Source organism: Pyricularia grisea, assembly GCF_004355905.1.
Source record: "Pyricularia grisea strain NI907 chromosome Unknown Pyricularia_grisea_NI907_Scaffold_4, whole genome shotgun sequence".
Lineage (NCBI taxonomy): Eukaryota > Fungi > Ascomycota > Sordariomycetes > Magnaporthales > Pyriculariaceae > Pyricularia > Pyricularia grisea.
Window position 1 is genome coordinate 3298789 of NW_022156718.1, and position 24656 is coordinate 3323444.

Sequence of the window (24656 nt, forward strand, 5' to 3'; positions counted from 1 at the left end):
ATAGAATACCGGACCGGCCAAGCACATATAACCATTCAGCAAAAGCGTCTCAGAGAAACGACTGTGCAGCCTTGATCCTCTTCTTTGCCTCGTCCCTCGTCTGCTTGACTATTTCGCCTGCCGGCCCGCTCTCCCTAACCAGCCCAACTCCGGATCCGCTATTTGGGTTGTTGGACAACAAGTTAGCGGGACTGCGTCACTCCCATCGATATTATCCACTCGGGATTTGCCTTGAAAGTGTACTTACGACCAGACAACGCCGCGGGAGGCATCATTCCCTGCCTCCTTGGCTTGCTTGAACCTCTTCTTGTTCTCCTCAAGAGACACGCCGACGCGGTGATCCCGGTAAGAGTCAGTAACGATGGCGCGTCCGTCATAGAATGGAGGCCATAGGCTGTCGGTGCCTCGTAGTTGGTCGTGAAATACAGACCTACCATGGGTGTATACTTCTTTTTAGCAAGAGCAAGACAACAAAGTCCTTTTCAGGGACCTTGTGAGCTTCCTCCCTGGTTTAACTTACTTGTTTGTATTGAGACCACCATCTTGCGTCTCTAATACCATCTTTCTCTGCCAATCCGCGGTCTTGGCCTCATCTGCAACGAGGAACTAGCATGTCATCCTGGTCAGTATGCATTTCCTCCGTCCGCAAAAACCCAAAATTTCCCGCTTCTCGACTTACCCTGGTGCCCATAACTGCGCCTTCAGCCCCTGAAGTTTTTGATCAAAAAAGTTTAGCAAAAGCACAGCACAAAATCATACAGCGAAACAAGAAGTAAAGCAGCCCCAAACACAACAAACTCACCAAGAGCCAAAGCAGCAGCAACCCCCCTACCATCCGCAATACCCCCGGCCGCAACCACCACCACCTCCTTCCCGGGAAACTCCTCATCAACCATATCCCTAACCTCGGGGACGAGACCTACGATCCCGCTCCCGACCGCAAACTGATGCCCGCCGGCATCGACGCCCTGCGCAACCACGACGTCGACGCCGGCGGCGACCGCCCTCCGCGCGTCCGCCACGGTGCCGACCTGCGCAAACAGCTTGACGTCGTAGCTCGCCGCAGCGGCGGCTTCCCGGACCGCGCGCGCCAGCTTGTCGTAGCCGGCGTCGGGCTCGGGCGCAAACAGCCACACGGCTGCGGGGCGGTGCTTGGCTACCAGGTCCGCGAGGCCGCGGCCGGAAAAGTGCGTGTCGACAATCTCGTGGCAGCAGATGAAGCCGATGCCGACGGGAAGCGGGGAGTTGGTGTCCTGGAGGCCTAGGATTTGGCGTGCGGTGCTGAGCTCGGCGTCGAGCTCGGCTAGCTGGTTGGAGCCGGGTGTGACGTCGTAGCCACCGGGGATCATGCCTTTTTTTTTGTTTTGGTGGTGAAAGGGGTTGTGAATGTTTGAGTTAGAAGGTCGAGCTCTTTTTTTTCGGAGATTGGTCTGTCATGTACAGGCCGTCACTCACCAAGCCCACCCGCCTTGGTTACCTGGGCCGCGAGGGCGCCAGTTGCTATGCCGAGCATGGGGGCGCTGATGATTACGGGCGCCTCAGTATGTGGGAACCATTTCTTCAGCAGGGTCGTGGCTGTCATGGTTGCGATGGGGGCTGTTATTGTCTGCCGACTGATGTAAACTCGTTTTGAAGGTTGTGGAATTTTGGTGATTGCAGGTTGGAATCTAACGCGGTGCAGGCGGCAAACAGTCCGGAGCATAACAAAACACTGCAGGCCACTAAATAGGAAGGTACGATTTGAGTGTTGGAAATTCAAGGCTTTTGAATGGTTGTTTTCTTTCTTGCTATCACTAAAATCGTCCGAGAAGTTTTGAACACGCGATGGTTTTGGTCAATGTTTGTCAATTTGTAAGCCGGCACACTCAGGCTGCTTGCTGACTGCATCTTTCAAAAGCCGAAATGTGTTTGATCTCTTCTGAGTCACAAGTATAACAAGTTTGTTTGGCTCGCGTATTCGCCCACGCCTTGTTGTAATTGCCTAATCAAATCGTTCATTATATGGAGAACTCATCATGTTTCTCCTCGGATCAAAACCAAAGCCCTGAACAAACCTCTCAACATGTCCGATGTGCAGCCCCGAGCGCCGAGCTCCCGGCCGAAAGGATCCGAGGGCCCGCCTGCTCGGTATATGGGCAGCTGGGCGGGGGCGGGGCTTTTGTCCGGGACCGGAACCTGCCAAGTCAATCAACCGAAGCCGGCAAACGGAGCAAGGCATGGACGAGAAAGAAGGAGGTCGAATTTGTGTCCCAGAGACTTGCCTATTTAGGATGTTGGGGTCAGGAGAATTTCCTTTTGGAAGCGAGGTTTGCCGACATGCGTGCCAAGTTGGATGGAGTCTTTCTCTCTTTTTTTGGTAGAAGAAAGTAGAAGAAGCAAACCTTGAACGTTGCACGAACAATAAAACTCAAAGGGAAATAAAGACGCAAACTCCACATTGTCTAAGCGAGCACTTTATCAAGCAGGGACCTACGCGCACTTGACAATGGATCTACTCTTTTGTCAAATCTTAGCGAGACATGGCTATAATGAAAGTTTAATCCAAAATTACCAGGTACCTCACCTACCTAGCTACTGTACTTTTACCTCATACCCATCCTTGATACGCAAAAAGGCAAAGGGACAAGCAGCAAACAGCATCAACACCAACCGAACCCCAAAAGTACCTCCGAAATAAAGCCTGTTTCTGTTGATGCAATACGACGGTCCATCGTCCTCCACCAAACTAAACTACCCCTTTGGATACACGCCCCCTTCCTCTTCTTGCTGCCCCACTCAAATTAGGAATATGCCGTTACCTCGGCGGTCCGGAATCCCGTGCTCCCTACGACTCTGAGGGTGGTGGCGTTCGGCGCGTCGAAGCGAGATGCGGGAGAGGGGGGATGGCTACTTGTTTTTAGTGGATTAGTGAATGCGGGGAGAAATTCGGGGGTTGGGCTTTTCACGTGGGTTGCAGCGCTTTTCTTTTTGTTCTCTGCAGCAGATGCAAGAGCTCTACTTTTTTTTATTGTTGTTGCAAGCCACCCCTTGAAAAAAGCCATGATGTATGGGTACACCTTGTGATCGTTTCCTGCATCAGGGGTGTATCCGCAGCTAACGGAACAGGAACAAGTTCGTCTCTACCTTGGCTAGCGTGAGTTCAAAGAAGAAATGGGTTTCTGGGCTGCTGTTGGGGTCTCATGATATGCACATGCTTTTCCATGGTTGCTTCTGCGGAGTATGTTCCAACGCAGTATACCCAACCCAAGAAAAATGTGTTATTGATCTGAACAAAATACACACTCCTTTGCAAGTCGATGACACCTCCCACTTCTGATGGAGTGATATGCAATCAGGTACCACATATACTACATACTTTGAAGAAGGATTAAGGGGTAAGGCCTGATCCATGGCCAGCATAAAAGTCCTTTGCATTTCATGGTTTGCTTTCCACAGAAAAACAAGATCAACAAAATCCCAAAGCACTAGAGTCCCACAGTAATTTCTGCTAAAAGCAGAAAAAAAAAGATACAGAAATACGGACTTGTAGGAAAATCGCCGATCCTCAATGCCCTACTCCGCAAGCTGTCGATCCCGAGGGCCTGCATGGTTTTGCACGAGGCTAAAACCACAACTCGCCTCCATCGTGTGAATTTAGCAACTGCATGAAAACCCCGACGCTTCCTTTCTTGCTCGCTTGCTCCATACCTATCTCACGAAACAAAATTCCCCGGTCAGGCTCGCTAGCAAAATCCCCTTTTTTCCTCACGTGTCCAGAATAACACGCATCTAATAAAAAGAAATTCCGCCCTCCACACCATGCCTCTTCGTACCCTACTTGCCAAGGTCGCTTATTATATTGGAACTTCTCATGCTTGCCATGTTGGGGACGGCATATAGTGGCAGGGTATCCAAAGCCTTGTCAAGCCTATTTTACGCCCGGTATTTTGCAAGAAAAATCTTGGAGTAGGTGATCACACCTTATAACAGAAGTGACACATAACTACTCCCCTTTTCCAAGGATCGTCCCTAGTTATACCTTGTTTGAAGCCCACTACTATCGTGTTATACTGTACAGTACGGCAAAGCAAAAGCAAGCACCATTTACCAGGTAGCATTCGTGACTTTTGCCAAATCCAAGCAGGGCCAGTCAAGATTAAGTAGAAGATCTTTTGCTCGATTCTTGCCGCCCCTGCAACAAGTGCCTCTCACACTACTACTGTAAGCTCAACGGGCATTTTACATGGAAGGGCTTGAAGGGGTGAGCAATCATGATAGAACAAGAATGAAAAAGAAAATTTCAACGGACCACATGCCCGCCTACTTCAACCTCACACACCCTCAACCCAAAACCATCGTGACCTCGTCAATCTCTACCAGACCGTTAAAGAGGGTTGGGCGACGATAAAAAGAATGCACGCTTGTGTTGCGGTGAAAAAAAAAGAAAATGTACGGTGATATTATAAGCCCCCCGTATGATAATATGAGAACCACCATCCAGAAGCTGCTAATGTATGGAATAGGTGCAATTAGCCAGCCAATCGCTCTGCTTCGCCCCGCGTCCCCCTCTATATTAGATCTCACACCCAATTCACAAAGAAACTTTATCAAGCCATATACCAGTACCTCTTAAGTCTATAGTCTGGTCGAGATGGGGGCGGCAAGAAGGAAGACAAAAAGCGGCTTCTACGGACAATATTCCCCGCTGAAACAGATCTTGGATACGAAAGAATTTCCCTGGCTTGGTAAAAGTAAAACAAATAAGAAAAAAGAAGCACCACCGGCTGGTCAGGAATGAAGAAAACAAACACGCGCCGTTTGGAACCGATATAGTGCCTGCATTGATTGGACTGTAGATTCCTTCCGCCGTGATCTAGTGGCCTGCGTGGTCTGAACAATCGGTAGTCGATGCCCCCAGTACAGCAAAACTGCTTTTTTTTTTTTTTTTTTTTTTTTTTTTTTTTTTTTTTTTTTTTTTTTTAGGCTAGTGAGCCGCTGGCGTGGCGTACCCATTGAGATGATGGATTTGTACATGATTGTGTCGGAGCCCACCGAGGAAATCAACCCACAGTACAGGATAAATATAAAATGACCAATCCGTCCCAAAACTCCGAGCTTTTATGTTAGTGTCCCATGAGCTGGTTTGTGCACTTATCATCGTCGAAAGTTTTGCCATCAACAATACACTTTCCGCTCTTGCACACGCCACTGTTGGCCTGGCATGCACGGCCATCCAATGGGTTGGTGTCCGTAGTGGCTCGTTCCTGCACCGGCGTGGCCATGGCAGCGGCGGTGAGAAGGCTGATTAGAAGAGAGGTCGCAAACTTCATTTTGTTTTTTTTTTGGTCGGATTTTGGAGCCAGATTGTGTTTGGTTTGTTTCAAAAGGTGTAATAGAAAGTGATGAAGTTTTGTAACTTTGAAAGTTAAACCGGCTTAACTTGTGGATGAAAAACGAAGGAGTTTTTTTTTCTTCTTTTTTTCTTCTTTTCAGCTGGGACTGAGCAAAGAATATTGTGATGTTTGAAAGCAAACCGATATCCAAATGACAGCAGAGACAACCGGTTTTTATATCCATCCACGTTGCAAATTTAGTAACAGATTGTGACAATTCCGATTCGGTAACTTCTCGTTTCACCAGCGACATGAATATTCTTCAAGAGTAAAACTATCTGATACGCCCTTGACGTCAAACCTTGAAAAAGAGGAAAAAAGGCTTCCTTTTGGGGAGCTGGGTGTTCCAGCGCCACCATTCAACTGAATCGTGGTTTATTTGCTTGCAATTCGCGAGCTCGTAAACGGGGATCTGGAACACGAACTGGATGACTTCGCCGACGTTGAAGTTGCGGCACCGAAACTCGCGGTTGGGCTCGTACTTCTCGAGCGATATACTGGATATGCTATTTTTTTTCTTTTCTATAATTGGTACTGTAATGTGGTTGTTAGTTTCAATAATCGCCCCGTTCGTAATTGACTGTAAGTACAATATGGTAATAAACAAACAAAACTGGCTAGAACGAGGCAGGTCGAAAGAATTAAGCAAAATGTGTTTATGTGGTGAAAAGAATCATAGACGGCAACCCACCATTATCTCAAGCTTTTACAAGAGTTTGACAGACCAGACCAAATAAAGTGTATATACAGGGTGTAGTCAAAGAGTCCTATAACTACAAACTACCAATAAGAATAAAATGAAACAAAAATCAACGCTGGCTCATCCCCAAGAAAAAATCAAGTTCTCCTCCCGAACCCATGGCCTGCTCATTCTCGGCAAGCTGCTCCAGCAGGCTCAGGAACGGATCCTTCTCCTCCGCACCACCCTCGTTGGCGTTGCTCCCCGCCCCGGGGCTGTGCGCCAGCGTCTTTCCCGCCGCCGCCGCCGCCGCAGCCGGGGCGGTCACGTCATTTTCCCCTCCGGGCGCGTGGTGGTGCCACGGTCCAGGTGCGGGGCTGCTAAAGGCGTTCGTGGGGAGTGTGCCGAACATGGGGTCGTACGAAGAAGGCCCTGTGTTCCCTGGTGTAGCGGTTGACCCCAGCTGCTGCTGCTGCTGCTGAGTCGGCGTCTCTCGACTGCCGCCACCGCCCTGCCCCGGTAGTGGGGAGTAGTTGATAGTGGGGCTAAAGCTGTTAATCCCGCCCCCGCCGCCGCCCTGATGTGACTGCAGGTGATGCCCTGCAGGCGTGTGCATCTCACCCATGGCCCCAATTCCTCTTGCCCCTGCGCCGGTCGGATGTGAAGATGGTGCTTCAGTAGTACCTGAAGCAGGATGGTGATGCATCGCAGGAGAATGTAAAAGGACCGGGGAACCCTGAGGCGGCTGGAACGAAAACGAATGCCTGTGGTGCGAGGGCGTCGGGAGGCCGTGCGGCGTATGTGGCACAGGCATGTTGGTCGATATGGACTGCAGCCGGAGGTCAGGAGCCTTCATGTTGCCGTGGGGTGCCGTCTTCTTGCGCTTGAGGCTTGGCCGATCACTAGCGTTTCCCCCACCCATCGCCTCTACACCAATGCTAGACCTGGGTGCGTATAGGTCGTGGCCCGTATAGACGTCCGTGGTGTAGTCAACCACGACATCCGACAAGCTGATGTTGGCCGAGTCGAAATAAAAAGACTGACCGCCCGGTCCGCCAATGTTTGAATAACGGTCAAAAAAGTCCTCCAGTTGGAAGACGGGCGCGGAGCGCATGGGGTTGCTGGCATGACTTTTCACCAGCTCAGCGTGCGCGCCGTAGATCCCCTGGAGTGTTTCCCGCTGGTGCTGCACGCTCGCCCACGCATATCTCAACTCGCTCAGCTGCTGCATCTCCCGCGAGAGAAAGTCGGTCGAGGAGGCCAAGACGCCGCCCATCTCGCCACTGGCGAACCGGTTCTTATTGTAAAAGGCCCCATGTACGTGGACCGTCCCTGCCGTGCAGATGCAGTACCCAACAAATGCCGGCCACTCGATGGTCGCCGTCTGCTTCCCGAGCTCCACGAGCTCCGCTATGGCGTTTGCGTGCAAGAAGCACATGTTAGTCGCTTCGATCTGCCATGACTGGTGCTGCCCAGCCCCGGCGAGCTCGCCGAGATCGATGGGGAGAAAGGGCCTGTAGATAAGGCAGTGTATCAGGTGGTAAATCAGTTTGCTCAGGACCAGCACGGTCGAGTCCGGTTGGCCGAAAAGTTTGTCGAGGCTAGAAAACACATCTTCGGTCCCCGAGGCCCATATATCCAAGTCTTGTCGGATCTTGGACAGGTTCGATAGAGAATGCCAAGGAAAGTGAGAATCTCCCTTGACCCCTCCCGCGGCGAGGTATCGGTTGGTTATGCCCAGTATCCGGCTTATGTCGATCAACATTCCGCTGCTGCCCTGAGATTTCTTACCACTCCCTTGGAAGTAGTGTAGGTTCGAGCCGCTGACGAAAAACTCCCCCTCGACTGGCAATGACTGCGGACCTGGTGACCAGGAAGGGAGACGAACGATTATGGTTCGGTTGGAGATGAGTGACGGGCGCTTCGAGCCACACGCCATGAATCTGTCGAGGAGAAAGCAACTCCAGAAGAGTCGCCTGCGCATTTCGCGCTCGGCTGGTGATATTCGTGCGTTCGGGTCGACTTCTCGATGGAGCTCCAGGGCCACGGCCATGCCTACCGCGCTAGCTGTTGTGTTGTTAGTACGGTAGCCGGCAAGGTTGAAAAATGAAAAAAAAAGAAGAAAAGAAAACACCAGAATTGTGCTGCAGCGCACATATTCGAGACTGCAAAGAAAATCGTCAACATACTAAGGAGCATGTAGGCCTTCCTCCCCTTCCCCATAGCGGTAAAGGCTGTGACCAAAAGAAGAAGCGACTGTAGAGCGTCGACTGACGGTTCGTCGGTATCTATCTCGGATCTCGCTCGGATTGCATAATCTTCGCTGAGCTGTACTGCAGACTGATAGCCGCTGGGATGTGGTATATATCTAGGCCATTTTAGCACAGAACCCAACATGAGAATCAACAGAAAACCACCTCCGCAATAAATGGCCCGCATCATACCTTGCTGAAACGGCATAAATAGCATGCGCCAAGAATGATGGTATTTGGTGTGCTTGTATCCTCTGTCTGATTACCGTCTCGTCGAGGATGTGATACGGCTTTCCGTGAAAACGACTAAAGTACGTGTCCAGTAATGCGTCGGTTGGAACCGTTATGGACATGGAAGATGGCTCACTAAATTATGTCAGTCAAAAGCTCCGACGGACCAACAAACCCCGTTGGCGCCTCTAAAAAAATAAGCTCACCTTCCGGGAGACGGTGAGTATATGGCCGACTCGGAGACTTGGGCCGATCTGTTTGTGAGAGCTGGATCGATTCTTGATTTCAGGTCGTCGTCTGCCACGCTGCCAGCTGGAGGCCCAGCAGAAGCACTCGGTGACACTTGATCGACATCTGGGGCTAGACTTGCGTTGCTTGCCGTTCTCGTGTTTCCAATACCCGTCGCCACTTCTGACCCTGAAGTATCTGTGGTCTTTTTGTCTTTGAGTTGCTGCTCCAGCCCGTCAATCCTCTTCACGAGGGCCTCCAGTACATCTGTTTTTGGGCCCCTTTTCTTGGGCACGGCATCTGTACAAAAAGATTCGAGGTTAGAACTGGCATTGCTACCAATAAATACAGCAGTGATTTGATGCTTTGAGCTAGTAGGTGCAAGTTGCTGTCTGTCTCGTGATTGTCTCCGAGATGAAAGGCTCAATGCTCTGCCGGAACTCGGGTGATGAACGCAAGATACTTACCATACACACAGGGACATTGGAAAACCTGGCAAGCCTCGCAAGATGGCCGGAGACGGTTGCACTTGATCTGAAGTTCATCCGCGGATTGTTAGTCTCCAGGCCCCTAAGAAGCCAGTTTGGTGGTCATCTGCAGGCTCTTTGGGTTATCCGTACCTTTCGTTTGCGGCACGACTTGCAGTTCATGGATTCTCGAGGCTCGTTGCTCATCCGCCGTGTCGGTAGCCTCTCGATGCCTACCTGCGGGCGAGACATGGCCACAGGATGTATGCCAGGCGACAGATGAGGGGCGAGCGGCGCATGTTCAAAGGTAGAGGCAGCCATTCCCGAAGTCGACATAGAGTTCAAGGCTGGATATATGGGCGAAAACGAGAGTGGTGTGCGGCTGTTAGCCTCCAGAGTCAAGCTGCCACTGACTATGTTGGCTGGCCATCCGAGTGCTTCCGAAATACGATGCCTTATTCTCTGAGAATGGCGCGGGGGCGTGATTTGGACCGGTTTCCAGCAACAAAAAAAGAAAACAAAAGTTGACCTGAGATCTCGCTGGACTAATATAACAAGGCTCTTTAACCACGCCGACAGTTTTTTTTTTTTTTTTTTTTTTTTTTTTTTTTTTTTTTTTTTTTTTTTTTTTTTTTTTTTGTTCTTCCCAGAGGATGAAGGCTCTAGCTGCGCACGCCAAAGCTTTGGTCTAATGAAAAGCCGCCTGTGTATTTGGCTGGTGTAGGATTTAATAAGCAGACCAGAGATTGGCGGGCACTTTGTAAGTACCGAGAGTGGCGGAAGGTGACTAACAAGGGCGATCAGCGAGAATGGGCTTGTTCCCGGTAATATGCTGGGCAGAGGGATCAAATGTATGTATAGTCTCTTGAACGGAGAAAGGCAAGCATCACACTGTGGCAGAAGCACAGCCCACACGAGGCGTAAAAAAAAGTAGTCCAGTAGGGAGGTAGGCCCAGGTACAGAGCCAGCCAGTCAGGGACTAAACAGGTGCGGCCATGGGCCCTGCACGTAGCCAGACAAGTACTACCCCACAATGTTGTTGGATGGGACAGAAGCGCAACCGACGTGCTTTTGCTTGTTGTGGTGTGAGTGGAGAGATGTTGAATGAAAGGGTCGGGGTAAGGTTAATGTCAAGGGTGTGAGATGAAATTCGAATGAATGAATGAATTGTTCGGATGAGGATGGGCTGGGCAGTCAATCACCTGAAGTGGTATCGCAGCCAGGTCCATCCATGTCTTTTTGGGTGCTCACTGGCGGGGGGAAGACATCCTGGCTATGATCACCAGGATGGATCAAAAAGGGAGGGGAAGGGATGACACGAATCCAGACCCCCAAGGCACAGGGGGGCACGCATCCGGCTATCAAAGTCTGGATGGGAAAGATTCTAGACAGCACGTCTAGCAAGTGATTATCTTGACTGTACAGGTGAGGAACAAAAGTACCCAAGTCAGGTTGCCAAGGTTTCCTTCTTGTCATAATCGAAAATTTGCTCAGATTTGCATTGATGTGAGATTTCTGTCAAGTAACAGTTTAGTTGTTTGTAGAATGAAAGGTGGGTAACTCGAGTTGGATGTACCTTGGATACCCACGTACATCGGGCAAGACAGTCAAGTTGAGCGCAGCGAATACGTGTAACATGAACGGGGCAATACTGGATCAGTTCGTATAACTGACAAGCTATAACAGCGGAAAGATTGAATGCCTGAATCGAAAAAAAAGAAAAAAAAAAAATCGCATTATAACCTAGACCTAGAGAGTTGGTTGTCAAAGAGAGTGAGCGTTGTCGGGCTTCAGCTCGGTCTAACGGAGTACCGCCAAGTGACCAGACCAGGGGTACCACCTTTTTTTTTTTTTTTTTTTTTTTTTTTTTTTTTTCCTTTCTCATGTCTGTACAATGCGGTCAAGTCTGGCTTGTCTTACACTCGGAGCCAAGCATCTAAAGTGCATATGAATGCCGCTACCAGCGGTGCCTTAGCAAGCGATCTATTTTGAGTAAGCATGTCGCTGCCCAAGGTGTCAAGCGTCTAAGGTGTGTGAAGCAGCACAATCGCGCATTAACATCTCGGTATCTCGATATGAGTCTCTCTTGTCGTAACAGTGACATGATTTATCATGCTAGAGTACACTGGACCTCGGGGGTGCCGGGCTGTAACAGAAAGAAAAAAAAAAATACCGGTGGGCTACCTTGACTGGGGTCACCGGCAAGACTGCAGGTGGTCAAGCTCAAAGGCAAAAGACCAGACAGGCACACCATACATCACATCACACTTGTTCGAGAAAAAGTGCAAGCAGCATAAGAATGTGGGGAAGCAGAGCCGATGTGCTGGCGGTTGTGTGAAAGCGAGGGCCAAACCCAAGGCCGCACTTTTAGTGGACGGTAATGCCCCGCTGGCCCGTCTGGCGCCGACATCTGGAAGAAGTCGGCCCACTAGCATCTCTTGTGGAGGATGTGGGACCTTTCAACCCCTGGCTTCTGCACCCACCCATCCCTCATCAGAGACCGTACTGTAATTTTATGCCCATGCTTGATGCTCTGCACTTCCGAGATCACAGCTGCCGCATCTATAGAGTGTCGGCCCAGAATAGCTGCATCCACGCCCTGTCTCTTGTTGAGGGGCGTGCAAGGCCAGGTTCCTTGGTAAAACAGCTTTGTTTTTCTGGTTGCGAGGTGCACTGCGTCTGCATCGCAGTTTTGACAGGTGCCCCCTTGACCATAGGCTTTTTTTTTTTTTTCTTTGCTTCCAAGACCCTGGTCTGTATCAATGTTGACTCTTGTTGCGGTGTGAATAGTAGGCGTATCTTTGCCTCGCAAACTGACACCGCATGTGAGAATTGGTGCGATTTTGGCAAACTAACAAATCATCGGCTCCGTCTGTTCCGGGATTTTGCCAATGAGCTTCCGCTTTTGGGGCCTACCTCATGGCATTGTGCTTGATCTGGGATGCATACTGTATCTCCAAGCCTTGCTTAAACGAGAGGAAACGAAACAGAGGGCTGGGTAAATAGAGCATCTTCTTGGTCCGCCACCGTCATCAGGTAGACAGGCAGTGCGGTAAATATCTAATAATCGGTACAAGACCCCCCGACACTTGTTTAACCACGCCAGCAGTTGTACTAGCTGCCATATGTATCGTAAGGGGGATGGGCCGCAGGCGTGGTGGCAAACCATGCTTAATAAAAATTAGTGATGTTTTCAAGGCGAGCAAATGGGTAGAAACAAGCAGATATTTATTGGCACACTAGTGCATTAATGAAACGTGACGGGATACAGCTGTAAGGCACATCTATGCGAATTCTGCCCACTGCTGTGTTTTGACGATTAACCTGTATCAGAGGATCGGGACTGGGCTGGTTTGCCAGGTTCTCCTTTTGCTAAGCACACAAGCTTCCAACAGGGTAAACTGGGGAACAAGCGCCTAGAGGTGGCATTTTTTAAAGATGGGGTCGGTACGGCTCGCGGCTGAGTCCACATGGTCTTCGCTGCCAAGTTGGGCCTATTCGGACATAGCAGGCCGTTACAAGCGAACATGAACAGCTGATGCTACAGTACTTTTTACGCATAGTCTGCAAGACCAAGCGCGCCTGGAGGTCGCAAGTGAAATGTCATACCTAGTTTGTAGTGATGCACCTATGTTATGCAAGGCCTGAAAATAGTATCCAGTATTCCGTCTTGCACTCCCGGCATATGGGTGGGTTTAAGGAGCATCCCAACTTGCGGTTCCGGTTCATGATTATTCCCGAGGAGAGAGCAAGAATAAAGAACCCAGCGGTATGGCACGCTGATTCCCAAGTTTTCATTGACAATCGACCACATGGTGATGATATTCAGTTCTCCTTCAAATAGGCAGTATAGTCCACGCAGTATGGGGTGTACCTTGGTTTTTCTCCTTCGGGTAGTGGGTCCTGATGAGCTGCTCGCCATCCATGATCTGCAAGATCCCAGATGGTCGAAGCGAAAGCTCATTCGCGCGGCTCCTGAGCGCCACTTTTCCCAATTAGGGATGCGAGGATGGGGAAAGGAATAAATAAATAAAAAAAGGTTGAAGTGCCGGCATTCCATGGCCGAGGGAGACAATTAGCCCGGGGTATCATGCTGATGTCTTTTTCTCGTAAGCATTTCCGGTTTGGTTCGGTTCGAGGAAGCGAGTGGATGTCAATGTTCAGGGTTGAAGCTGGGTATTGTTGATCTCTATACTGCACCTGCACCCATTTGCGCTCCTCGGCAATGTTTCTTGATCGAGCGTCTATGTCCGACTCGGACGAGACTAGGCGAGATTCTTTTCTGGAGATGGCACACCCATCTTTCGTGATGCCATGCATGTCTGGACCAGACGTCATTTCACGTGGGACTCGATAGCTGTGTGCGTGGTGGCGACAGATAGACGAGTCTGGTGGATGCAACAACTGCTCCTGGCTTGTCTGAAAAAAATTGCGAGAAAGAGACTAATTTGGAATGAAGAAATTCAGTAAGAAAGTGGAGGCGAATTGAATGGATACCTTACGATGGGGAAGTTGGCTCATGTCCTGGTCCACAGTGGACAACAACGTGCGGGGGAATTTGTTTTGGGTTCTTTTCTATTACTACAGTATTATTTATGTAGGTCACTTGGTCAGTAAGTAGTATCTATCACTTTCCCTCAAGTGCGAACCAAACCAAGAACCACACCAACAGACTGCGATCATCGGAACCCCACTCCTCTCCAGAAATCTGTTTTTTATGGTACTTGTGCAGACAGCCTCGGCACAAAGAAAACTGAATGTGCTAAATCATATCTCATAAAGACGGACCGAATTATGAGCAACAATGGACAAGGTGCGGGAGGGAGCCTTACAGGTAGGTATTTAACGAGATACGGACAATGGAAGCTACCTAAGGTACCTACCTACCCAGTCTAGACTAATCACCTTACTTGTACCCAATTCTTGAATAGTTTGGTACAAATCCACAGTGACGCCAGTCCAAATGTAGGTAGTGACTGCATGAACATGCGTTCCCCTCAGGCACAAGTGCTTTTCATCGAATGAAATAAATGAAAGACTTTGGGCTGCCAGTCTAAAAGCCTTTTTTTTTTTTCTTTTTTTTTCGTCTGATGTTCTGGAAAGAACCCCCCCAGTGCTAAACATGTGGGGCCAATCAATCGGCAAGCACCTCTACCACTGGTACGCAATTCAGGTAATTACCTCAAAGGGTTACCAGGATAACTCCCACTACCAGGCGTTAGAAAGGTCGGCAACCTGAGATCAAATCTCAAATCTACTACCTATGTAATTCCAACAAAGGCCTGCGGCGGGGCTCCCAAGACCCAACACCACTATAGCCCTGACAGAACCCGTTGTGAACGCCTGGGGGTTACGTGGCTTGCCAACAGTCGAGGTTATTTTGTTTGCTTCCTTCAGCTTCTTCATCAATTCCTTGCTGGACCTTGCTAGAAACTCTACCCTGTCGGCAGATGAGATCATATCTACAACAGAATAAACCCACGACAATGGAAAAAGAAGAATTCTGTCCAATCTCCTGGCAGCCGTCCCGCTTCTCCGGTACTCAAAAGGTAGTCGAGGATCATCATGTCCCGGCCTTCCTTAACAGGCTAGCCCAGGTGTAAGGGTATCAAGCCTCGCTAGGTAGCTATCTTGATGATAAACTTACTGCCCAAGTTGGTGGTTCACTTGACCTCGCCTCTTTTTGTTTTACTTCTTTTATTTGGTTGACCTCAATGGGCGAAACCGTTCTGTCTGCCGGTACTTGCTTGGACATGGACCCTCGACCTTGTTGAATGGTTCGTTTATCATTGCACGTGTCAGACCGCCAGCATGACTGTTTCGAATTGGAAGGTGATTATGAGCTATTGTGGATATAACCAAATTTCACTCTCCCTCTCCATCCAATTGTCACAAGCTGATTGATGCTAAGGCAAGTAAGTATTTTTCTTTTCGTATTCGGACTTCTTTCCAGGTTCCTGTCTCTGTAATTGTTGTTTCTGCTGTTGCTGCAACACAGTTAATCTTCCCCCTTTATTTTTATTTTTATTTTATTTTTTCTTCGATTCTGCAACGGCAACAAGCACAAGAGTACCCTACTCACGAAGTACTTACCTACCTAGGTACACACTTAGATGGCTTTATCTATCGATGAATCTTCCAGTCAATCCTCGCTGGTCAAATATGATCATCAGAAAAGCGAGGTTTGGTCGAGCAAAACGTTCAGCCAGCCAGTACTGCATGCCACCGGCTGAGTCCCGGGTATCTGCATTTCACTGTAGGAGCCATGTTTCTGCTTGCCGTCTTCCAGCTTTGACTAGAGCTAGGCAAAAACCTGGTTTGCATGACGAGCCAAGTCGCTGTTTCCGAATGTTTATACACAAACACACGGCATTGATACCACATCGCCTGTGATTTAAAAAAACCGGCTGTTGCAGAGCTTATGCCTTGTCATTTTTGAGCTTTCGCAAAAAGAAAAGCAAAATCTCATGGCTTGTGCTTTTTAAAAATAGCAGTCCCGAGGCTGAAACAGTCCCCGACTGGCGGAGAACCCTCCAGCCTTGTCACCCGTCGCACCATCTGTGTACCTTGCTTCTTGGATTTCGCAAGCATGGGGGTTCGAGCACAAAGGTCACACCGGCATTTTCTGCTTGCATTCTAAAAGCAGGGTAGGGGTTTTTTTTTCATGATGATTTTTTGAACGCGGGCAACGGGCGATGCAGTACGACTGTGCAATTGTGCAACTGTCCGAGCTCCTTACCTTTTGTGGCGCATCCTTCGCCCTTCAAACGCCTGCGGCGGCCTGCAGGTCTAGCCGACTTAGCGCGAGGAGGATGCCGGCTTGGGGTAGGGCAACGCCAGATAACGAACGGCCTCGGGTGAGGCGTACCGTACCATGGTCCCGTACATCCGCCTCCGAGCCTTGACCGACGAGGTGGCTACCTCATTAGGTCATGTACTTCCTACGTCGCTCCCGAAATCTTGATTTTTGTTTAAGAAAAAACAACATTTCTGTTCGTGGGCTGCCTTCAGCCGTGCAGGATGCAGGCCTGGCAACCTTTTATTTTTTTTCTCCTGTGTGACCAACTTAACACGCTCGCATTCCCGAACCCATTGCTTGTCATGCAGGCAACCGCTTGCACTTCCCGGGTCCTGCACCAAGTGGACTGCCGATGTTTTCTTCCTGGCGAGTCTAGGGCTCGAGACAAGCGTCTCTGCTTCTGACGTTGGCCTTCAGCTGTTCTGCTATGTTTCGGGAGGGTAAAAGTGGCACAGCCCAGAGGCAGAGGTCCTGTCCAATTACCCTATTGCTCGACGAACCCGTTCTGTCAAGAAAAAATATGTTCGTTCAACCAATAGTTTGTCGATGTTTGCTGCTTGTCGTCAGATCTTTTTGCTTCCCGATAAAATCCGAGACTGAGATCCTTTCTGATCCTAACCACTGATCGCGCGTCTCTTCACATCGCATAAACTGTCACTTCTGATATCAAAACATATCATGCTTCCGGACCCGGGAACCCCTGCAGCTTACATTTTTGTACATACACAGGACCAATAGAACAACCACGGGACGCCACAGCACCAACAGGCCGGCAAGCCACCGATGTTCAACGGCTCAGGTCTAGAGTAAGAAAAGCAACCAAAATGGCCCAGGCAAGCTAGGCTAACCAGGGAGTGCTAGAAACACAAAAGCAACCCTCTCCTCCACCGCGGGACGAGCCCGGTTCAACGACGCCCCATGACTCTTATTCACAAAAAAAAGAAAGGAAACAAAATTGGCTCGCATCGTTTCTAGGCGAGTTGCCCTATGCTCCACATTAGCATCGGGCCGTGTGATGACTTTTTTTTTCCTTTTTCTCCTTTTTCTCCTTGATCCCACCCTCTCTCTCTCTCTCTCTCTCTCTCTCCCCCCCTCCCTCCCCCTTGAATGAATGACGTTGGTGTCGTGCGGAAATTTCGCGACATTCATAGGCTTGTTCGCGGGTAGGGCAGCCTGTGTGGCGCGTCTCTGATATATGAAGAGGGGGGGAAGCATATCCATAAGCCGTAGGGGGTGTTTTCGACGCGTTCAATGGGCGTATTTTTCTGGATCCCGAGCGAATCTATGTCATTTTCTATCTCTTCCATGTACAACATCCTAAGCTGATTTCCGCAGGATCCGAGTCTAGGAGCGGAAACAAGGCATGAATAAGACATTGATCGACCTGGGCTCCTTTTGTTTATTATTTTGCGCGACATCTGCCTACCAAACCTCCCACCCTTTTCAGCTGGGCCTCCTATATCTCCGTGCCGTAAGTCAGACGGAAAGTTTGCCGATGGGTGGTCTAGATTCTTCCCTCCCTTTCGGGCTGTAGCCTGCGTCCCCGGTTGCAGCTTCCTGAAATTGCCCATGACGTCTAGACGCTTTCTTTTTTCTGAGTGGCGAGGCTGATGATAGAAGCAGGGCGGCTAAGTCAAGTCCCCTCGCAATGGTCACCGGTATGGCATGATTCCGGAACCAAATTTGGGAGTACTGCAGAAACGTAAGCATATCATCGTTCTTATAGTTCGTCTCATCCGAGTTATATCAGGTAGTTTTCTTTACTTTTCAGCAGAGCAAAAGATGTATGCTTTCGAATTGAGGCTGCGTATGTCCTGGAGCATAACGCCCTTCTTCCATCTGCGTCCCAAGAGAATCTCATCGCCCTTGCACCAGCTGGCGCCCATCCTGCAACCTAGGATGTTTTTCCTATCATCCAGAGGCATGCCTCTTTGATCACACACATAGACCGAGGTTACTCACAGGGAATATATCATAGACCTCGGTGCTCAGGGCATGTCGAGTCGAAGAGTATATCCCTTCCAACATCATGGCTGCTGGGCTGTTTTGAGTTTTGCCCCAGGTACAGAAAGATTAGCTTCCCCTGATATTATATAGCTTCGCAACCATAATAACAATATTTGGTGCAACTAGATCCCCCAATATGTCCGCTACGTATGTAATTCCTGATAGAGGAAGGCGAAGCCGGCTACTAGAGATCAGCAAACTGTCAGCCGTTAGCCGGGCAGAGTGACGTACATTTATATCAAAGAAACGCCGATCTATCTGGAGGCGTTTCTGAGGAACTGACATAACAGTAAGAAAGAGCATCTTTTGCAGCTTTTTGATCCATTCAGCGAGACCATTTGACTGAACGATTCGGTCTTTTCGGAGTTGAATATTTCGACATGAGACTCTACTTTAAAGGTTGCTTCCAGTGGATTTGTGATGCCCGGTTAGGCTATAATGGTCTCCAGTCAACAAGGAAGCCTGTGGAATCTCTCCATTCAGCGAATGCTCTGTATATTTCAACTGATAGGGGTATGCATGTGCTCCTAGGCTCCTCACTTGGACTGGTGTTACTGAAACGGATAATAAGAAACCCAACAAAGCACAGTTAGTACGACCAACTGCGCGGTGCAGATTCATGTTAGCTAGTAATGTAAAGCGACTTGCCTTGTCTCTTTCCCTGGGTCTGAACAGGGAAGAAATAATAGTGTAAATCACCAAGCCTGTGGCCATCTCATTTTGTGATAAATCGCTGGATGGGCAGCGTAATGTATAGTTTCGAGGTTCGTCTAGCCTCTTCTATCTCATCCATATTATACCACTGAGACTTACCTATCTATACCTCCTACCCTTGGGATCTCGCTTATGCTGTGTTTAGCCTAAAGCTTCGGGATTCATCTAAGTATTCAATGTTCTTGCTTCCGAAATGTAAGTGTCTTGTAGTGATTGTGCATGGAATGTATAAGATATCTCAGTTATATGATATGTAAGATGAAATGGCTGGTTAAATGCTATAAACCCCAAGCAAGCGTCGAGATGCTGTTGTCAAATTAGACTCTCCAGTGACCCACGACGGTCTCCCTCCAATGGTAGATTACCAATATTAAAATCAAGAAAACAAACACCGGAGCCACATCGTCCAAAGAAAAATGGTATCAGTACGGCCTTCCACTAGCCAGTCTCACAAAGCTATATGGCACGTTCTGGCCGACCAAAAGCCGTAGCGTCTCGACAGTCGCAAAAGCAGCGGTATCTGCCAAGCCATATGCCGCAAAGCCGTTTTGCTCCGCGATCAAAGTAGGGTCCGCTCCTCTCCGCAATCCACTCGGCTGGGACAGATCTAAAAAGACTCTCCGTTGGGGCGCAGCCGGAGTCCCGCTCGTCCCGTTGGCGGTAGTGGGAACAGGGGTCTTTCCAGCCTGAGATCCAAAGAGGCGGACAACCATGCCGACTATACTAGCTTTCTCTGCGCTAAGGGCGCTGACGACCACAAATGGTGGTAGTTGTTGTTGCTGATGTCCTGATTCCATCTTGTGGTTGAGCGCAGGACCGCCGGCAGTGTTCATACTCGGTGAGCGGGCCCGCTGTAGACTTTCAAGTGATGTAAAAGGCTCAATTTCGAGATCGGTTGCAAGCGCAGGCGGTGTCTTGAACCCAACAGTGAATACTTTGCCGACTCTGAGAGCTTTCAGGGCAAAAATAACGCTAGCAGCGTCTTCTGAAGAGCTCGCCAATACAACAGCGGAGCAGCCAAAGTACGCAGATGGTGCTAGATCTCGTGTCAGTGTGCTGAGAACGCCTCTCCACAGGGCATTGTCAAAAATGAGGGCAGTGCCGGCCGGTAGTCCACTTGCTGGTGGTTGGTAAAAGCCCTGTCCATTTCCATTAAGTGCGGGAGATGATCGTTGTATTGGTGTTGAAGGTATCGAGGCAGGGGAAGCCGGACCCGGTTTGACAACAATGGTATCGACAACTCCGATGCGCAGTGCTGCTTCAGTCAGAATGGGGCCGGATCCGCTGTTTAGAGACTGGAAGAAATGGCTTTTTGAAATTAGATCGTGATGGGACATTGCCGGGTTGAGATAAGCGCCACCAAAGTCCTTTTGATTGCACCAAGTATCAACACCACCGATGCCGCGTGCCTGGCGTTGGACGACAGAAAAATGATGGGGGAGTCCCAGTTCGTTGAAGCATTTTTCATAGAAGGGGGCTTGGGGCGTTGCACCCCGAGAAGATGGGCCACTGATGCCGTAAAAGTGTTTCTTGGGAAGTTGCCCAACCATAGCTAGGGCAGCGTTGATCTGTGCGGCACTCATCTGCCCTGGTGCAGCTATTATGGGCAGAAGCGGGTGTGTTATGGGGGTAAATACCCGGTTTAGTGTTCTCGAAAACTGTCCTACCTCTCCCATGTTGACGGCGGACAGAGGTGGAGCACCGGGCTGTTCCGACTTCATCTTGACGCGGAAGTACTCCAACTCAAAGTTCTCGTTGTGATCGTTGATGATGGCATGCATTTTGACAATGTCTGCAAAACGTCGCGACTCGGAAAAAATGTCTTGAGCATGAGCTGAGGGCCACTTGAAAGTACCTGAGAAATCGTGAAACGCAGACATAATCCGGCTGCTTCCTCGCTTTTCCCATAATCGTTGTCTGATTCTCTCTGGTAGCCACACCTCAACGTCGATATATTCGACACCCCATTGTATTGCTCTGTATAGGTAATCGTAGTACAGGTCGGGGTTATCCATTGGAAACCGACCGTTCTCCCTTGTACATCTGGTGGTGAAGATGATAGGAAGCTCCGTCCGTTGCCGCAACAACATTACCTGCTCGCCGACGTAGCTTAAGCTCGGAACTGAAGCGTGTCCCCCTTCAGCTAGAGGCTCTTTGAGCAGATCAACTCTCAGCTCTACCGCGTCAGCCCCAACGGTAAGTATGTCGATGTTCGGCAGCGCGGCGCGTACGTCGGGAAATGTTGTCGAGATCATAAACGTCCGGGGCTTCGTCATGAGCGTTTCGTGGTGGTTGATCTGACCTAGTGTGAATGAAATGAACCTGGCAAGGTCTCGGCGAGAAAAGGGTGTGTCTGTGTAAAGAAACTCATAGTCGCATTGTGACGAGAGAAAGGGGTTTGGAGGCATGCCCAAGTTGACGCAATGTGCGTTGATAGCAACGACAAGATTTCGGTCCCGCCCTGCAAGGTCGACCGTAGCATCGGAAGCCAGAATGCCCACGATGGCACCTTGATCAGCCAAAGTGACATTTGAGAAACTGACACCTAGCCTGCAGGGCTGCCCTAATACCTCTGCAAAGACGGACAGGATCTTTTCTTGCCCTGGACCGTAGACGATGGTAACAATGCGAGTATCACCCCTCTGCAGACCGCTGCCGAATGTAGTACCGTTCTCCAGCGTGAAATGGTGGGGCTTGTCATCAAGATCCATCCTTGGGTCATTAGCCGTGCCGTTCAGGCTCTTCGGCCGAACCGGCGCAGGAGCTGCAGGCGCTGTGACAACAAATGCCTGCTGAACTGCAGCCATCATCGCGGTGCCTTGAGGCCAAACAGCACCGCTATAACCAGCCGCAAATACCTGAAAATCTCGTAGGTCTCTCTCAACAGAGCAGAAGATGATATAAGTTGGTTCAATATGCAGCGCGCGCTCTCGGCAGCTAAACCCCTAGTAGATCCCGGTCTCAATCTCTGCGAATGCGAAAATCAAGCAGCCAAGTATGGTTTGAGATCTTCGATGGCAACAGGCGCATGATACGGCCGGACCAGGCAGTATATTGATTGCCCAGTGGCGATATCGGTGGTGTGGGTATTGTGCCGTCCAATCTTTTCTGTCTTGCTGCAACAAGGCCAGATTTCTGAAGAACAAAATGCTCCTTGTAAGTCTCCAAAAGAGTGTTGATGTTCCACGACAGAAACTTTCTCTTGATTAGTTGTTGCAAATAAGAGATTATTGCTCCTTGTGGTGAAATAGGAGAAATGGCGCAGGTTGTGAGTGAGCTTTATGGGACAATGAAGATCCGGGGGACTCGAGCCCGAGAGATGTCTACTTCGGGAAGAGTCTATAGCAAAAAATTAATAACAAGTAAATGCGTGACGAGACGGAAAGACGGCCGGGATGCGGGTTCCTTGGATTTCGAGGGAGAAAGGCGTCAATGAGTCGTATGCAGAACGATCATAAGGTATCGGTTCCGGCTCGATCACGTCGGTACCAGACTACAGTCGACGGATCTGCATTAGGTTGATTGCTCCGGATATGCTGTGGCTCCCAATAACCGGCGGTTTCTGGTGGGACGATGCGTGCAATCCTTGATTTGCAGATGGAGGATAAAGGCAAGAAATGCGCGTGTTTGTTGTTGCAGGGCAGCAAGGCGAAAGAGGTAACAAGGAAAGCAGAGATGTATGCCGTGAAGTTATCCCGAAAGGCTGATAATAAAAAGTAAAAGACAAGGCATGCGGTGGGCAGGTTCGTTAGTCGGTGGTTGGCCTCGTTGTAAAAGCCAGCGAAAAAAAAAAAAAAGCCTGATATAGCGAAAGAGTGATTTGTGGTTGGTTGTGCCAGGATAGCCGAAATATTTCGCCGATTGAGATGTGTTTTGCCGTCCACACAATATTGCCCGCTCAAATGAAACCCAAAGGGTTGGAGCTGGGATTTGACTTGGTTCGTGTTGAATGCGAATCTTTCATGTCAACTGGACGATGGTATGGGGGGATCCAATCATTCCGAGCAGGAGCCAGCCAGCTTTGCCCGGGTAGCGAGGCTTTTTTTGAGCCAGATGCAACCAGTAACCCGCACATACATACAGGAAGGTGCGGTCCAGCTAGATCTGGGCTCGGATTGTGACCGAGAATGAGAATGCCTTGCAGATTGTGGTCCGGTCCTGCCGCCTGTTTGTATGTTTGACCGCAGAATATGATGATGAGAGAAAAGGATGCGCAAGTTGCAACAAAAGTAAAAATAAAACAAAAAATTAGAATCAACTCACCTTGATCCCAGTCACCCGGTTCTAGCCAGACTGGATCTGATGTGGTTGTTATCTTTCGGAAAAATTCTAGCTACCTACTTTTTCTTCCAAGAGTCCATCCAAAACACAAACTTTTGCAGACACGGCAGCATATCAACGCCTCCAGTACACACATTCAACACGACATCAAATTCAGGACCCTGTCATAATTAACCCTGTTATAACTTCCCCACGACCTTCAAGTAATATCAGGGGGTCTAGGATTCTAGGATGCCTGGGGGCCCCCTCACACTTTTTGCTCCACAATGTTGAGCACTTCGAGGCGATATTACTAAGAAAGTCTCAATCTCGACTTCTTAGTGGAGGGAAAAGACAGTTGGTCGGCCGTTGGAATGTCACTTCGTCCTAGTTAATAGCACGCTGAAGTTAATAGGTGTCGCAATGATAAACCCGCCAACTATGACAATGCAGTTTGCAGATCCAGGAGTATGGTTACAGTAATACGACCACCAGGAAAGTAGACTAGCACAAGCTACAGCACAGTGCTTTTACATGGACCGCTTGCCAACCAGATCTCAAAATATTTTCGGGGAGGCAATTTATAGTTTGTTTCATGAGATAAATACAGCGCATATGCTTACGTCCCCAAGCGCGAGATCTAACGATCGAGGGAACCCAACGATCCTGGACTTTTTTTTTTTTTTAACATTGTTGTAAATTGTAAACTTGTACAGTACGCAGACAATACCCGATTTGAACAATCAAAAAAGATGGAGAGAAGGTGATGATCCCTGCCGTGAGGAGCTGAAATGTTGGGGGAAGAGGGGACAAACCCAGTCCCCCACTTCTCCCACCTGGAACCATCTCAAGCAGTTTTCCCGTTGACGGATCTTTTATTATTCCTCCAATAACAGTGCAGCCAACCGTTGCCCAGCTGAGTCGAGGCAACAAAGATCGCCGGCCCAAATCTCCTTGTACCAGAAAAATTATCTAGAGGGACACGATAGAGTGTGCCTTGTGTGCACAACTATGCCAGCGACAGTAGCAATTTAACCATAAATGCTCAAAACTGAATTTCTTTTTCTTGTTAGGTTGTGAAGAACCAGACTGTTTATCGCTTCGTACTACTAGTGGCCAAGCCAGTAGATTACAGGACAATAAATCGATCAGGGGGACGGGGCTGCAACTGTATGACTTGTATAGTCAAATCGCGCCAATAGATCAAGTCAACATATTTGATTAAATGTGGACAAAAAAAATACAAAAACCAGACAACCACAAAAGAACGCCCGAAAACAAGCCCTCGGCCTTGCTTGTCAAGCGGGATTCTACGTCGGAGAATAACTCGCAAACGCAACCCTGTGGAGAACTGTGGTGTAGCAATCTACATGGCACCGCATGGTCAAGCTCTAGAAGCCGCATGTCATCACGTCAGGGGCTCTGCTCAGATCCGCATCTGGCAACCGTTGCGGAGAGAGAGAGAGAGAGAAAAAACTAAATAAAATAGAACGAGAACAAAAGTGACATAAACCCCCTAGAGGGATGCAGAGATTGGTGGAAAAGATCTCAGTCCCACCCTCCCAGAACTCAACAACATTGTTTTCTGGCCTTGCTTCCTGTAAGCTAAGGGAAATAAAAAAACTAAAGATTGGTCTGCCGTGATAC

At 49.2% G+C, this 24656-nt stretch overlaps 4 protein-coding genes across 4 annotated transcripts; all 4 read right to left on the reverse strand.

The window, feature by feature from the left end:
• Window positions 1-49: 49 nt before the first annotated feature.
• On the reverse strand, window positions 50-1702 carry PgNI_07686 (uncharacterized protein; the record flags this gene model as incomplete). The annotated part of the gene is made up of 6 exons (XM_031127696.1): window positions 50-158; window positions 248-430; window positions 521-606; window positions 680-708; window positions 803-1351; window positions 1456-1702. The coding sequence occupies 6 exons, from the start codon at window positions 1700-1702 to the stop codon at window positions 50-52; spliced, it is 1203 nt and encodes a 400-aa protein (XP_030981491.1).
• A 3400-nt stretch (window positions 1703-5102) lies between these two features.
• On the reverse strand, window positions 5103-5309 carry PgNI_07687 (uncharacterized protein; the record flags this gene model as incomplete). The annotated part of the gene is made up of 1 exon (XM_031127697.1): window positions 5103-5309. One exon carries the CDS (start codon window positions 5307-5309, stop codon window positions 5103-5105), a length of 207 nt encoding a protein of 68 aa, XP_030980694.1.
• An 872-nt stretch (window positions 5310-6181) lies between these two features.
• On the reverse strand, window positions 6182-9849 carry PgNI_07688 (uncharacterized protein; the record flags this gene model as incomplete). The annotated part of the gene is made up of 6 exons (XM_031127698.1): window positions 9383-9849; window positions 9230-9296; window positions 8741-9062; window positions 8496-8669; window positions 8241-8419; window positions 6182-8118 (listed from the first exon to the last, which is right to left on the reverse strand). Exons 1-6 carry the CDS (start codon window positions 9563-9565, stop codon window positions 6182-6184), a joined length of 2862 nt encoding a protein of 953 aa, XP_030981486.1. The 5' UTR covers window positions 9566-9849.
• Window positions 9850-19171: 9322 nt separating this feature from the next.
• PgNI_07689 (uncharacterized protein) lies at window positions 19172-21559 on the reverse strand (the record flags this gene model as incomplete). Its single annotated transcript, XM_031127699.1, has 1 exon — window positions 19172-21559. The coding sequence occupies one exon, from the start codon at window positions 21557-21559 to the stop codon at window positions 19172-19174; it is 2388 nt and encodes a 795-aa protein (XP_030981487.1).
• Between the last annotated feature and the right edge of the window lie 3097 nt (window positions 21560-24656).